Source organism: Dermacentor silvarum, chromosome 2, assembly GCF_013339745.2.
Source record: "Dermacentor silvarum isolate Dsil-2018 chromosome 2, BIME_Dsil_1.4, whole genome shotgun sequence".
NCBI lineage: Eukaryota > Metazoa > Arthropoda > Arachnida > Ixodida > Ixodidae > Dermacentor > Dermacentor silvarum.
The window spans coordinates 178,644,820-178,660,577 of NC_051155.1; the positions used below are offsets into that span (position 1 = coordinate 178,644,820).

Consider the following 15,758-nt stretch of genomic DNA (forward strand, 5'->3'; position numbering starts at 1 on the left):
TACCAAGAACACTGTTATAGAAAAAGCCATAAAATATATTACTAAAAAAGGAAAAGAAGGGGAAACTCGATGGCTTTCAAAGGAAGCAGTTAACATAGCACAAGAAAGTAGGTTGGACAAAGTGAAGTGTGAAACAGCACACACAAGAACCTTCACTGCCAAGTTTCAAAAACCAACAAGGACACTAAACAAGGAAGAGTTAAAGAACAAGAGACCTCTTTAACAATGTTTAAGAAATGAAAGTAATTTTTCAACCTAAAAATAATGTGTAGTTATCACGCAGCTATAGGCATATGACAATGGTGAAACACAAGAAAAATTGAAAGAAAATCTGTTTAGAAAAAGAAAGTGGAGCAAGAGTGTTGTAAAGATGTGGAATATGAGCAAGCAGCAAGAGTTTTAGATGACAAAAGTAGATGGGCCTTACAGCAGCTACCCACGGGCAAAGCAAGTGGTACAGACATCCCCATTGGAATCGTAAAGGAGACTGGACCACAAACAACAAAAGTCAGCACCATATTACGTCGACAAAATTCTAAGACTGCAGAATGGCCAAAAGACTGGAAGAGGTCTATTCTTTATTTCACTGCATAAAAAAGGAGATATACAAATTGTTCCAACTATATAGAACTATTGCCTTCTAATATGTTGTGTAAATAAAGTACTTTTCAAAATAATACAGAAAGGGTTAGAGCCATACATTAAATGAGATGGCGATACACCAAGCAGGGTTCAGATGAAAGCATGGTACCAGGGGCTACATCATGGACATGAGATGAATAATGCAAAGCTGTAAAGATTACCAAAAACCTTTGTATTCTAGTTTCACAGACAATAGCGAAGCATTTGACTCAATTGATCAGTCTAAACTTCGGGTGTACCTTAGGAAAGTGTTAATTCCCAAACACCACATAATTTTACGAAGAAAAACCTCTAAATGGGGCAAGAAGCGTTTGTTGAAACGAATGTTGATAGCACAGACTGGTTCAATGTCCAAAAAGTGGACAGGCAACATTGTATTTTCTCTCTATATACATATAATTTATACACAGTTTATGTACTCAGAAATAAAGAGAGAGTCATGACCGGTAAGTGAGAATTGGAAGAACAAAGGTAAACAACTTGCGGTATGTAGACACAACTTAAAGGCAGGAAGTATAAAGGACTAAAACACCTTCATTCTCAAGGTGTAAGAAAGCGAGAAAGTTCGTCTTTTCCTAAACATTAATAATAATGCTAATATAATAACAAGTGAAGAACAGATGATTCAGATTAACAATGAAATCGTAAATGTTGTACACCATGTTTTCGTAGGATACAGAATAAAGATGGGTCTACTTAAGAAATTTAGAGAATAGTGCTAGGTAAGGGAGCAATGGGTGGACTTTCTGTGATTATGAAATATGGTAGCTTAATAATGCTCTAGTTTATCCTGTGGCGATGTACAGGTGCGAGTCTTGGATCTTTCAGAATAATGAAAGTCAATCTCTTCGCGCTCTGCTGCTGGCATAAAGCCTTCTTAATTCCACAGACTGCAAAATGCACCACTCTTGCAGTCCCAAGCAAGGTTAAACCCAAACATTCCTTTGAAGCAAAAGTCATGAAGCTAGAACCTTTTTTTGGTCATGCCATGAAGGCTGCCAATACACTGGAACGTAAAGTAATGCTCGCTAAAGTTCAAGGTAAGAGAAAACGGAGTCGTTTGGGCACGGGATGGTTAGCTGGGATTCTTCAGGCTACAGGAAAGTGTCTCGGTGAGCTTAAAGAACTTGTCTTAAGCAGATCTCACTGGCGTTCATATATTTGTGGTGTCACCAGGAGTCGATAGCAACTTGACGGTATGTCGTGTAACACAACAGAGATATGACTGGGGTGGTAAGTACAAGGTTGTTTCAACGGCTATGATAACTTTCAAATGAAACAAAGGTAGGTAGCTCTCACGTCAAGAAATCAATAAAATAGTTGTTTATTTATAAAATGAATAGTCTCAACCCGTGGAAGCACAGGACGTAGGCACTGGATAGTAAGTGCACTCGAGGGTCCACTCTTCTTCCTGTGCAGCCTTATCTCCGGACGTCTGCGCACGGTGTTTTTTCGATGCCTGTATACATGTTTCAACCAAGATTTCCGTGGTGTAGGACGCCTGAACGACGGGCTCACCAACTTGTGATCCACCAGCAGTCGTAGAGGACGCGACTGGCTGTTGGGATGGCTGCTCTACCTTCGCTACACTTTCGTGAGCTGGTGCGACATTCTCCGCTGCACACTTCGTCGAGGTTTTCCTCTTGACGTAGGCGGCCTTGTTCTGCAGAATCTTTCGTAGGTGCCTGCAGAAGTCGCACAGTCTACTCGTCGCAGGCGTAAGCAGGTCGCACTTGGCACTGTGAATTCTCTCTCCGTGAACCTTGCACTCGTCCGCGCTCACGACGCTGAACTCTTCCGCGGACGCTGCGCCCTGACAGAAAGCGAGGGCGTCCAAGTTGGCTAGAAATTCTTGCACGCCCTGAGCGTCGGCCACACGGGTTGTCTTAACGTCCACACCGTCGACGGTGGCTTGACAGGTAACGCTGCCGTCGCCATGCTCTTCGCAAGTTACCAGTTTCGCGAGCGTCGGCTTCCCGCCGAACATTGTGCAGAAGCTGAAAGCCACATGTCTGCTCGAGTGCTGCACGTAGTGAACCGACCAGTACCTGTTTGGCAGCGAGGATTTGTCGAACTTGGCCAGGAATGCCGGTGCTTCGACGCCGGGCACCGGTGGGCTGCACAGCGGATTTCTCGTAACGGCTGCAACGCGTGGCTCATTCGCAGACGAGCTGCCCCTTGACGTCGACATTGGTGTTTCAGCCGTGGACGTAGCAGTCGTTGCAGACAGTGTGCAGAACACCACAGGCGTCACTGGTACTGCTGCAGCGGAACTCGGTACGCGACTATTCTCGGGCGGCGGAGGCGACGCTTTGCGCGCAGTCACTATATGAGGCGTGACAGTTCGCCTGACCGCTGTGTTTGTCGCGGATGTCACCGGTGGAGCCGCAATCACGATCACCTGTTCAACACAGTCCACATCGTCACAGGATTCTGAAGACATGTCGTATTCAATATCGACTGGCTCACAAACACTTACGTCTTTCGGGTGGTCATGAGAAGAGTAGTCACAGGAGATTTCCGGTGAATCTTTCACCGTCACTGGCGTTGCTTTGGCGCATTCACGTGTTTTCTCGACATCAGTGCTATTTCTTGGCCGCCCGCGAACGACTTTCTGTGCTGGGGCAGATGTTCGGCGGCGGGCTCGCGACGGACGCGTCAAGAATCGCGTGGGGACAGCGTCCGGCAACAAAAGTGGCCTGTTGCGCGGAATCTCTACGAGTTCACCGTTAATTGTGTGCTTGTATGTTTTGCAAACATATCGGCTCTCAAAATGTTTCTCGCAGACGACACACTTTTTCTCCAGCGTTTTTCCATATCCAGAGAGGGCCTGCTGCCAAACTTGAAACCGCTCCTTGTCAGACGGAACTGCAAACAGTGACAACCTTCGCCTGCTGTCATTCTTGCATCCCGGAACGAAGCAGTGCCTCTGCCGATTAGGCTTCGACATGACTTACAAATGTCTCGAAAGAAACATAAGGCATATAAAATGCGCTAGCGCAAATGCACTACTACATCCCGCGAACACACGCAGCCTCAGCAACACCACGAGTAGCCGCCATAAAATTGCACGCAGCGCCACCTGCGTTGTTGTTGTGGCGTGGCGCTGCGTATGCATTTTCATCAAGGGGCTTCTGGACTCCGGACTTCACCCATCTTCACCTCATTCAATGCCATTGGAGGTTCTCGCTGTTTCTCTAATTAAACGAGCGCTAGCGAGATTTCATTGGGGCTTGTTTGGTCGGCTTGGCGTCGCGAAATGTTAGCGTTTTAACACTGTGAAATTTACTATATAGCTACAAACTTGGAGGAACAAGAGCTGCTCAATTAAAGGTTCGCCTTAACGGCCATCCTCTCTGTCGGCGTCTGAACGCACTGGTAATGCCCGGCTTGCTTTTTGTTTTTGTTACGGCAAGGGTACGACATCGGCCTTGTATACCGATCGTCCCTGCCTAGCATCACATGTTTAAAATGCCTGTAGTGCGTTGCTAGTGACGCCTTCGCTTGCCAGCGTCATTCATTGAAAGCTGATCAATGCAACCGTTCCGGCTTGTTTCGTTGTAATCGCGGTGGAGATGTAAACACAAGTGATGCGAGTTCCGTGCGCAAGGTGTTGCCGTAATTAGGTCAAAAGACAGTTTTCTGCATTTATAGTTACTTGGTGTTCCGTGAAAGCGGATGGTTAATGAATAGGACTATTGTTAATCGTCAAATGCATGCGCCAAATGCTTGTGTGGGTTACTTAAAGCCGCGTTTTCATGCAGGGTGGATTTTCAGTACAGAGACCATGCCAAAGCGCAAGAAAACCGACGATGATCGCGGTGACGACAGGAAACGTAGCAGAATTCTTGATTTGGTAAGTTTTGCTATCCAAACGAAACGACTCCAACATTGCCGCATTTCTGAAACGAGTGCTTTGAGCTTTGCGTGGCCAGCTACGCAGTGAAGCCACTGCAAAGACGCCTAAGCTCCCGTGTTACCTCGATTACTGAGGTGCCCTAACTTATAAGGTGGCTATGAAAGAATTTCTGAACAATCGACTTATTTGTTAATGGACTGAAAGATGCCTTTCTGGAGAGAAAAAAAAAATAAAGAAAATGTAGCTCGGTTCACGCGGTAGATATGCGTTATTTTCTCCAGTGCTAATACCAGTTTTTATCTTAAGGTTGCACCGCTACATGATACTGGAGTCACATGGCCACTTTCCATTCCGATCAAGCTTGATCCGGATCAAAATTCTCGACCGCGATTGGCTCCCACCTGCAGATTGCGCAAAGGAGCCATTCGCGACCGAGAAATTCAATCCCTATCATGCTCGATAGCGGTCGAAAGGGGGCCGTGTTACAAACCCCCCAAGAAGGAGTTGATTTTGCTTAAGCTGTTTCGTACAAGCCAGACAATTAGATATCAGATGCTGTGATTTCGGTTAACCCTTCAATCTAAATAAGTGCATGTTCATACAGTACTACTGCTACATATATTTTCCTTAGTTTTTTTTCCAGAAATTTAGACTTGGAAATTACGCAGCCAATCATGAGCAAAACGTATCACAAGTTCTAGTGGTATAGGTTGACAGAAAAATTACTTTCTAGTCAAACCATACAAATTTAAATAAACCATGCCAAAGCCAGTAGTTGGCCCAAGCATGTGAGCTAATGAAGAAATGGAAGAGCCTCAGCTAAAAATGGAAGCAATGCATTATGCGTTTGCACTCGATCATTAAATGAACAAAGCCTGAAGTTATGAATATCTTGATGTAATTACCATAAAATTAGAAAAAAAAATAAAGAAAAAAATAAACAGCATCAAGTAAGAATGTAATGCAAGTACGCATCATCCGTTATTAGTTGTGCTAAAGTTATGCTGGTAATTGAATAATGAAGAGGAAGCATTACCTTGGGAACACCTATCTGAATGTATGGGAATGGAGAAATTGTTTTGCTCTGCATCCACTGCACCAATATTAACGAGTCATGTTGCATTTAAAAGTCACAGTTAAAGTCTACCGATTTCAGGCAGTAAAATTTTATATAGGCCATAATTTTTTTTTTAACTTGAAAATCGCAAAAAAAAAAAAAAAAAAGACTAGCTGAAGTGTCAAGCTTACAAATCTTAATTGCAGGAATAAAAAAACCATATCGCAGTTCTGTTTTCTGTACCTCTAGGACATCTGAAGGGGACAAACTTGATATAATATATACCACTAATTTGTGCATATTACTTTTGCAAATCCCTCATAAGCATTGTAACAATTTCACCTAAGCTGTAAACTGATAGAACAGATGTGTTGTCCACTTCATATGCTATAACAGGTGCAGCTTAGACATTTGCGATGTCCCGTTTTGGTGAAGAGGTACTGATTTGTAAACATTCTGCTTCAACTTTTTTTAATGGTTTACCAATTTTCGTTAAGCTTAGCAAAATTTTTGAGGTTATGAGTCATAATTCTGCTTCCTACAGACATTAGAATTCAGCTTTCTCTCTCAAGTGCAACAAAATTCATTCAAATTAGTTCATTGATTGCTGAATGAGTGCATTTCACATGTACTTGAGTAAGGAAATCTCGGGTGGCCCTGAGGTAATGCTTACTCTTAAAAAATGTATTTGAGGCATGACCCGCCATGTCAAAACATGAATTGAGCCAATACCTCCAGTGGGTGTCTTAAAGTGCTAAAGAAGGGCGTTTAGGTTATATGAGTTACATTTCCTTTCAACCTGTAGCATGTGCTTCCCACCTGCGTATTGTGGAGTACTGTCATATTTATGATAGCGTATTTTGTGCTTGTAACACATCGCTACATTTATAAAGGCTGATTCTATCTGGGCATCCACAAGAAGTTCCTATCTGAATAATAACGATGTTTTACTCTTGCAGCCTGAAATGCTCCAGTCCTTGTATAGTGCCTTGCAAAACTGCAAGGCAGAAGATGGGCACCTTCTCTGCGAAAACTTTATTCGCACTCCGAAAAAAAGGTAATGCATCCTTATACCCATTTTTATGCTGCCTTGTATGGGCTAACTGAGTTATGTTGGCAACGCCTTGATCATGGGCATGTTCTCTGGCCGCGCGGTACACCTCGCGACCAACCCGTTTCGAAAGGCATAGCCATAATCACCATCACCATCTGTATAAGCATGTCCACTCTTAAATGTTGCATGGCTAAGCTCACAAATCCTTTGGGCATCGATAAGTTGCCACTGTTTTAAATGTGCTGACCTGGCCATATTTTGAACAGTGGGCATTTTGGGAAAGCCAGTGAATCCAGTGCAGCACTTTTTTTAAGGGGTCCATTGATGTTAGAGGCTAACTTGGCCCCTGCTGTGACACTTGCCTGTGTCTGCTGTTCTGTCTGAACCACACACAGTTTCATAATGCAGTCTCTCTTTTTCCTCTTCCATTGAACTACCATCTGCTTGCGCCAGAAGTCAGGCGGATTATTATGAAGTGGTGACCAACCCAATGGATATGCTGCGGATTAACCAGAAGCTCAAGGCTGAAGAGTACACCGACCTGGAACAGATGACTAGTGACGTTGCTCTCCTGGTGTCCAATGCGAAAACATATTATAAGGTACTTTTCCCACATTTTTGCATGTCACGTATCGAGGCTCGTGTTTATATCACCATCATTCCTCAGCAATGTTCACTGATTGGCTTGGTCGATTGGCTTGGTCGCTCAATGAAATGAAGCAGAACTGAAACATGAGAGAGTACTCGATAGGAGAGAGAAGTATGCTTCTCAGTGTAACTGGATAATGTTACAAGTGTTTTGAGCGTTGTGCGGTTCTATCGTGTGGCTTGGTCTGGTGGCCACAATGACAAATTGTGTTGTGATTACTGTGGCATGTGCTGCATGATTTTCTGCCCATGATTTGCCACTTGGTTGGGCAAGGGGATATGAAGCAAAATTCCTTGTTCCAATGCCTGGGGGGCAGAAGGGTGGAGAAGGGGTGGTTCTCTTGTGTTATGCGCATTTCATTCAACGAGTTCAATAATTAATAGCAGGAGTGTAATGATAGACAATGTTGCAATTAAATGAGCTCAGTGGGAAATACAATTTATGGAATATTGTTAAGTGTCGGGGAGATACCATAATTTTCAACAGTGCTGAGTGTAATCTTAAACAGACAAGGGAATGTGTGATAGCTTGTGTCTATAACCACTCTGCCAGTGATTTATTAAGATGGGGTTCAATTATGACCTCAGAAGGCTGCCTCCTGTATTCATCTTTCGTTACCTTCTTTTTTTAGACCTCTTTTATTCTGTCATGTTCTTGTGCACTTAAGAGTATCAATCAATACTCTCACTCATGGAAGTGTCATTGCATTTAATAATGTTGTTATGTTTACCTATCTATGATATTGCAATCCAGTTGCATAACCAGCTAATGCATGAGAAAGTTTTGCGCAATTTTTTACAAAACTGACATAGTGGTGCTCAATTACTTTGAAGGGAGGTTGGCAGGGGTGGAGGTGTGCTGGTGCTTCCTATCCCTCCTGTTGTACTCCTAATGTACTCTCCTAATCTATTTAACCTGATATTTCTTACCCCTTTGATAGGGGCTTGTTTGACATGGGATTTATCTGCTTCTGCCATGAAAAGGTGCCTTTTTAATGGTGCACTTGGTTGGATGCCTTAATATGCCCGAGATGCGATTATGTGTTATGTATATGATTGTTCAGGGTACATTTTCATTTTTGTTCTTTAAACACATTCGAAATCAGTTGTATCTGAAGCTGTATTTGGCACTTGTATTTTTCTTTTTCTTTTTTTTTTTTCTTCAACTGTATTGTACGTCACTGTTGTCCACTGTATTTCGCGCAGTGTGAATTTGTTTAAGGAGACACTAAAGGCAAATATTAAGTCAAGCTAAAGTGATAAATTAATGCTCGAGAATGTCTAAGGTGTCAATATTATCAAGAACAGAGCTTTAGTAATTTGGAAATTGACCTAAATGCAGGACACAATTTGAGGCTCCACCGAGACAATCAAGTGCTAGCCCAATGATGTAGGGACTCCTCATTATAATTCTGTCACTAGTACTTAACGACTCATAATACTAACATGATCATTACAATGCATTATAAGGTGGAAGAAAATGCTACTTGTCTACTTCTATTCGATTCTCGGAAAAAAGTGCTTTTTAACATTACCCCTGAGAACGACATAGGCAGTTGAAAGGTTTCGTTTTCACTCGACTCTGCATCGCCTGCATTTTCACATTTCAATAGTTTCATTATTGCACAGTGCTGCACTATTTTTGCTGGCTCATGAAACTCACACAAACTACAAGTAGCAGAGAATGAGGCCCATGGCAACAAGCGTCAAAGATTGTGGTTATGATTTGGTGCTTGCTTTCCCTTCCTCTTTCGCCCTGTCTTAGCTTGGTTTTCAGCTGTGCTTTTGCGTTTTGTGCAAGAAACCGTAGCGCTACCTGTTGGGTTCCGTTTTGTTCACCGATAGGAGTAAACAGCAGTGATGGCGTATGCAACGTCACAACTTCCCGCTCGGTGGCGGGATTTGAATTGTGCTATAGGTGGGCATGCCCTTCAGACAGTCTTTTTTTGGTGGCACGAAACAAGCATTGTGAAGTTTCTGGAATGGGATTTTAACAGTCCATATTGACTTAATATTTGCCTTTAGTGGCCCTTTAAGGGTGTTGCGGCTCATTCAGGCAAACTATTGCTTTTAGCCGCATTCCCCGAGACAACTGTATACTATCTGTACTGTGCGTCTCAATATGCTTAATAAACAAATAAAAATTTAAAAAAAATATCTGAGCAATTCATGCATCAAAGGCAGCAAAGCTACATTAAGTGAGTTCTCACACCCGTTAAAAGCCATAGGGGTGTGTTTTACCAGGGCCCGAAATCTATCCGAGATTCTGTAAGCGCTTCACTATATCTTGTGCAATTATTTCGCTATACCCAAGGCTTTTCAAATGCTTCACTATATCCGAGCCTAGTACTTCTATATTTCCCGTTCCGTCCAACGCATGTTGCTGCATGCTGTGCCAGCTCTACCGACGCCAGCTGCGCGGTCTCGCCAATGCCCAGGTCATACAGCCACTTCGGGGCTCCGAAGCAGGTTGCCTTGCTTGCTGTTCTTTGATTGACATTCTATACAGACCACGTCGCCGCATGAGATCCGGGGTGTCACTCTTCTCGACAGCTTCATTGTAAAAGAAACGGTATGGCTTGAACAAACTCGTTAGAATGGATACTAGTAGCATATACGGGTGGTCGCCTCCAACCTCGGAGTTCAAGCTGACAAATCAGGAGTCGATCTGGATCCAAGTGGGAGGTACAATGTGCCAGCCGAACACATGTTAACATTTAAAGCGAAGAAAGCTGGAACCGGATACGGAGGCGACTTCCGCAAATGCACGAGTGCAGCGCCACCACCACGAGACATGTCGAGACATGCCCACGAGCACCGCCCGCTGCCAAAAGACGTTATATCACTTGAGAAATCTTTGCCAGATCTCGTGCATGCTTGCATCTCAGAAGTAAGAGCATCTTGGAATACTTACTGCCAGAGGAAGCTGATCCAAATTCACCACCTGAACATACTTGGAGAGCCTAAGTTCGAGCACCCGATCATGCGCTAGGTTTTCAGAGCACTCTAGAGCGGTCGAAAACGACCGCCTGAATATTGTATAAAATTGATCTTAGCCAAAAGGCCCAGACACGATACCCGCGAAATGTTTGTTGATTTGGGCCCGTCTAGCTGACCTCCCAACGTGGAGCCAGTGAAACGTGATGTGAGAAACAAAAATTACGAATTACTGGCTAAGATAAACCATGCAAAGAAATTGTTGTCTATTCGTGGGTTGCATACGGTAAGCAACTTTTATTTATAACCCTTGATAATTACGTTTCAAAGCAAGTTCAGAAGCCTGATGCACGCTGCCGTCAAGCCTTCACCTCCACCGTCGCAGGAAAACTGTCGTGAAAAGAAAAAAAAGAAAGAAAAGATAGGTCATAGGCAAAGAAAGCTTTGCTTTACAACAATACATTGTTGCAATATTTCACGTTATTAAGGTGAAAGCCTTATATGTCTCATTAGTCAGTCGACCTTGATCGAAAATGCTCGACACAAAAGGTACAAAAAGGATACGAACTCTCCACCTTTGGTGGGAGTCGAACCCATGACCTTTGGTGTTAATCAAGGCTATGAACCCCCGACCTTTGGACAGAGTCAAACCCTAGACCTTTGGTGGGAGTCTAACACTAGAGCTTTGGTACTAGTCGAACCCATTACCTTTGGTCGTAATTAAGGTGAAGTTAATTATGGCAAACATAATTAAGATATAGTTAATTAATGACATGTGGTGGGAGTAAAACCCATGACCTTTGATGTTAATTAAGGTAAAGTTAATTAAGGCATATTTAATTAAGATAGAGTTCATTAAGGCACTTGAACCTACGGCCTGGGTGGGAGTCGAACCCTCGGCCTTTGGAATTCAGAGGGATGACTAAGCAAAGTAGACTAAGTGATTTAAGAGGGATGTGTACATCATGTGTCCGTCTTTAATGCACCGGCACCTGGGCTTCCGCCTTCAAGTCATCTTAGGGCTAATATGAGAGACCCTGTGAATATCTTTATTCTTTTTGACTGTGTTTCTGCACTAATATACAAATTTATCTGCACCACTTGGTTGCTCAGCACGTGTGTCGCTCACGTTCTATATTCTATGCATTTCACGCTCAGCATTCATGCCATGGCTTTCGCAGGAAGACACTCAAGCACACCGGGATGCTTGTGAACTGTGGCAGGGGTTCGAGTCTGCGAAGGCTGCCCTGCTGGCTGCCAATGCTAAGGCAGAAGAGCAGGATGATGAGGACATGGAGAAGGTGAGGATGACCTATATGTTGCTGCTAGGCATATACACGGCTGAGAGGGATTGGGTCTTATACACTGTTACTTTTCATACTGCAAGGCCTCTTGCTGATTTCATGAAGAAAAGGCCAGCCATGCTTGTTGTTTATATGTTGCTTTTAGTGCAACAAGCGGCACCAATTGCTCCATTTTGATACATCTGCATATTTCAGTGCCAAGCTATGCTAAAAGCGTAAAACTTGTTGCAATAGCGCCCCACCGCACTGCAAAAGTTCTCAGTCATGCCAGTTTTAGCAGAAAATAAAAGCCAACTTGGCAACCTGCAGTTTTGTCATCATCATCATTTATGTTTCAGAAGTTGCCAATCCAATTTAGTCGAGGAGATGCAGCTCACTGTAACTCTAGTCGCTTCACTTTCTTCCTTTTGTTTCCCGAAGCATTTTCTACAACTATAGTGCTGTCGCAAATAGGTTTGAAGTATTGGGAACTCAAGAAAGTGATGGGAGACCCAAAAGCCAGACTGTAAGAGCAGAGTGCAATAGTTACGTAGTTATGGTGGATAGACGCAGCAACGGAAAGGCGTGGGCGTGCTTGGTGTTGTATGCCCAGAGAGTTGCCCTTGCAAGTCTGCATTCTGGTTTTAATGCAGCATTTAATCCAATTAACTTTCTTTGGGTCTTTCGGCCGTTTTTGGGGGTAGGTCGGTGGTACGGCGGTGGTTAGACTTGGCGGAGGGATGCACCGAAGGGAAAAGAGTGTGTGCTCTCAGGCAACCGAATTGCGAAGAGGGGTGGGGCATAATGGAAGAGGGCGTTGTGCTTGAGCTCTCGCATAATTGAGTGGCGGGGAGGGGTGAGTGGGGCACTGTTGCTTGTTCGTCGCGGGAGGGTGAGGGAAAGGGGGCATGCTCTCAGGCAAGCGAGTGGCGGGAAGGAACCGGAGGGAGGAAGAGGGGAGGCTGTCGCTCGCTCGTCGTCGTACGTCTCGCTGCCCACTTGGGCAGTGAGACGTGGCTGGCTCATCGGGGCTGATGTGGCAGAGGAAAATCCATAGCGGATTTTTGCCCATCAAAAATACACTGCAACTGTAGGTGAACATTCCGTCGAACACTGATGATCTTGATGCCGACACACCAAGGAGAGCAAGAAGGGAACGCGTTCGCTCTCCACAGCTGCCACGAAGGAACTTCGGGAAGGCGCTGAGGGAAAGGGCGCGTAGCTCTCATGCAACCATATTGCGAGGATTGGCAGTGAGGTGGGTAGATTGTCGCTCATTTGTCCATTCGTTTGGGCTATTTGCTTACATTGATAATCATCATCAGTGGGTTCTGCATAACTTCTCTGTTAAACTGCTCCACATTCGGAATTAGGTGCTCCAAAATTAAGTTTTCTTTCCCCGTAACTTGCTTAAAATTTTTATTTTCCTGCTCCAAAAGTTGCTCCAAATACTATTTCAGCTGTCGCACCTCTGCTTTTAGCTGGCAAGCAGAAGTAACCACTGCTAGCACTTGTCCATCATCACACAAGTGCCATGCTGCAAGATTTTATTTGTGCCACCTTAAAGCCAATTGCGATGAAATTTTAGACTGCATAATGAGTCTAGTTTCAGATAGTGTAGGAGCAGACTCCAGATAAAAGAAACTCGCTTAAGTGGAAATGCCAGGTAAAACAGGACGAGGGTACCAAACTTGGTTGGCCAACCATAGAAACAATGTTAGCAAACTTCGATTAAACGGAACGATTCGTTTTGTGAACTCCGGTTGAACGGAAGTGGAAATGAAAGTGCACCTGCCTCATTGGCCGTCATATTTCATATAAGCCAACAGTAGGTCGACAAGCATGTCAAACAGTGATGGCAAATATTCAGGAAAATCCAATTCATCAGTCGCTGTCCTGACAGCGGCTGCTGTGTGGCGTTCACGTTGCATAGTTTTCACGTTCCTTTGTGCATCGTGAGGCGACAATCAAAAAAGGAGAGCCCATGAACAAGTACATTGCGTGAACAGAGCTGTGATATTCCAAATACAGTACAATAACGTCTTTTTTCCACCCCACTGAAACTAAAACACACTATGCTTTTGAAATAAAATGATTTTTTTCTTGAATTTTGGTTCCTTCACATAAATGAAACTTCTGATAAACGGAACTTCATTTTCTGTCCCTCCGAAGCGCAGTCTAGTGTATTTTATGTGTGAAATACGAGGGGATGCATCATGAACAGCTTGCAAAAAATAGATGCTCTTGATATTGAAACTAAAATAATGCTGCCATTACACCTGAACCTCGTTATAACAAAGCCCCATCCAATACGAAAATACACCATCATTATATCCAATATTTGTTATAAGCATATATTCTTTACCCGTTTATATTGGCAAGAACATATTAGATTTACTTTGTAATATTTGTTAATTTGTTACACAGTCCCCACCCATTACAATGGATTTGTATACAACGTTCTTTCCGATATAACAGACTATTCTTATCACTTAGTTTAGTCTGCCTATATTATTCATGCTACATATTTTGCTTTTAACGGACCCTGCTATCATGGACTATCGACTACAGCGCACAAGTTTTGTGGCAAATTTTGTCTGAATGTTGTAAATACAATGCGTACAGCAATGGACTGCATGCACTTATTTCCAGCCACTTGCAAAATCTGTGAAAATGCACTTTTTCTTGAAGAACGTTCACACTAGCTGTAAGTTTTCCGCAGCAATGTGTCCCACGCAACGTCCTGCAGGCTAACAATGCATTTTCGACTTGACCATGCAAGCAGCTTAGGGCTGCCCCAACTGCCGAATGGACCGCTATGCCTAATCCACTTCGCTTCGAAATCTATTTGTAGCATACGGTGCTTCAAAAACAATTGCCGACGATTGCACAATGCATCGTTTTGAGAATGCTTCATTTCTCATCACGTCCATTCATACAAAAAAAAAAGACTGCTATGCACGGCGTCCAGATTGTGAAGCAAGTGATGCAGTTGAATTGTCTTGCATGCAGTGCAAACGCGGCCTGACGTGGGTTCCAAGTAGAACTCGCGTCATACGCAGCTCTCGTTTGGGCCACAGGTTTGACAGTGGTTGTCGCTTGTTGCGAAAGATAAAATTAAGACATCAGTTTATTCTACAGACCACTGTTAAGAACAAACTGTAGCTGATGTTTTATGTCACCGGCAGCGACACTGCACTCGAGCCAGGCAGCTGGCACGTCGGCGAGCTGGCTGGCTGGCTTCCAAAACTTGGCGGAGGACAGCAAGGCAGCGTGCCATGTAGTTGTACTATTACTGTGTAAACCTGTTTATCTGTTATTTAGTTATTTTTATTTCGATTGGTGCATTGTTATTGGGATCGTCTTCCAGTTAGACAGCAGTACATGTGAAGTTCTGCCATTTCACAACATACCGCAGCCCTAATTTTGGATAGAACGGACTTTGAATGTAACATACCTTTCTCTCTAGATTATTATAATCCACTGTAAGGAGCGTCGACTGTATCCGTGTTCAATATATTAGGTTCAACATAACCTGCCGTGGTTGCTTAGTGGCTATGGTGTTGAGCTGCTAAGCACGAGGTCGTGGGATCAAATCCCGGCCATGGTGGCCGCATTTCGATGGGGGCAAAATGCAAAAACACCCGTGTACTTAGATTTAGGTGCACGTTAAAGAACCCCAGGTGGTCGAAATTATTCCGGAGTCCCCCTGTCATGGCTGTCACCCGTTCGTCGTCGGCGCGAAGTCGATCGACGGGGTATACAAGCTGGTTGGTCGTTCGTACTCAAGCGAACACAGTGAAAGAGTCAGAGTCTGGAGTAAACAAAAAAAAAAAAAACGATATTTATCGGCTGATGCACAAAAATAAAATAAAATAATAAAAAAAAGACACAAGACAAACTAACACACCTGAACTTGATATAGCTCAATGATCATGACAAGGAAATGTGACGAGCAATTAACTATGCATATACATATGAAACAATGCGAGGATCAAATACAAAAGAATACAGTTAACAGTAATTGACTAAAACAAAGTTCAAAAGAAAACAAACGATGTCATACGCGTGGCCGAGCAGCACCAGCAAGTCCATAAACTGTGAAGTCGGCGCGCAGAGCTTTCCTGAAGAATGCTGGCGGGCCAATCTTGTCGAGGTGGATGCGATTGCTGGGCCGGGTTTCCCGGGAGTCTAGATCTGATGACTTCCCTTAAGCAGGTTGAGCTAACTTGAGGCGAACTACCGTGAGCTTCGTTGCAGACGCTGGTTTGACGTCTC

At 43.8% G+C, this 15,758-nt stretch overlaps 1 protein-coding gene across 8 annotated transcripts in view; it reads left to right on the top strand.

Annotated features, from left to right (window-relative positions):
* Positions 1–3,850: 3,850 nt before the first annotated feature.
* Positions 3,851–15,758, top strand: part of LOC119442206 (protein polybromo-1-like) — a 101,880-nt gene continuing 89,972 nt past the window's right edge. For 4 of the 8 annotated variants that reach the window (XM_037706986.2, XM_037706992.2, XM_037706989.2 and 1 more), the window contains exons 1-5: positions 3,852–4,020; positions 4,407–4,498; positions 6,518–6,615; positions 7,066–7,213; positions 11,379–11,498. In XM_037706986.2, the coding sequence (XP_037562914.1) occupies positions 4,430–4,498; positions 6,518–6,615; positions 7,066–7,213; positions 11,379–11,498 (435 nt within the window). In that variant the 5' untranslated portion in view covers positions 3,852–4,020; positions 4,407–4,429. Of the gene's footprint in view, positions 4,021–4,149; positions 4,269–4,406; positions 4,499–6,517; positions 6,616–7,065; positions 7,214–11,378; positions 11,499–15,758 lie in introns of those variants that run through there. The other 4 variants (XM_037706994.2, XM_037706991.2, XM_037706988.2 and 1 more) reach the window with 3 other exon arrangements.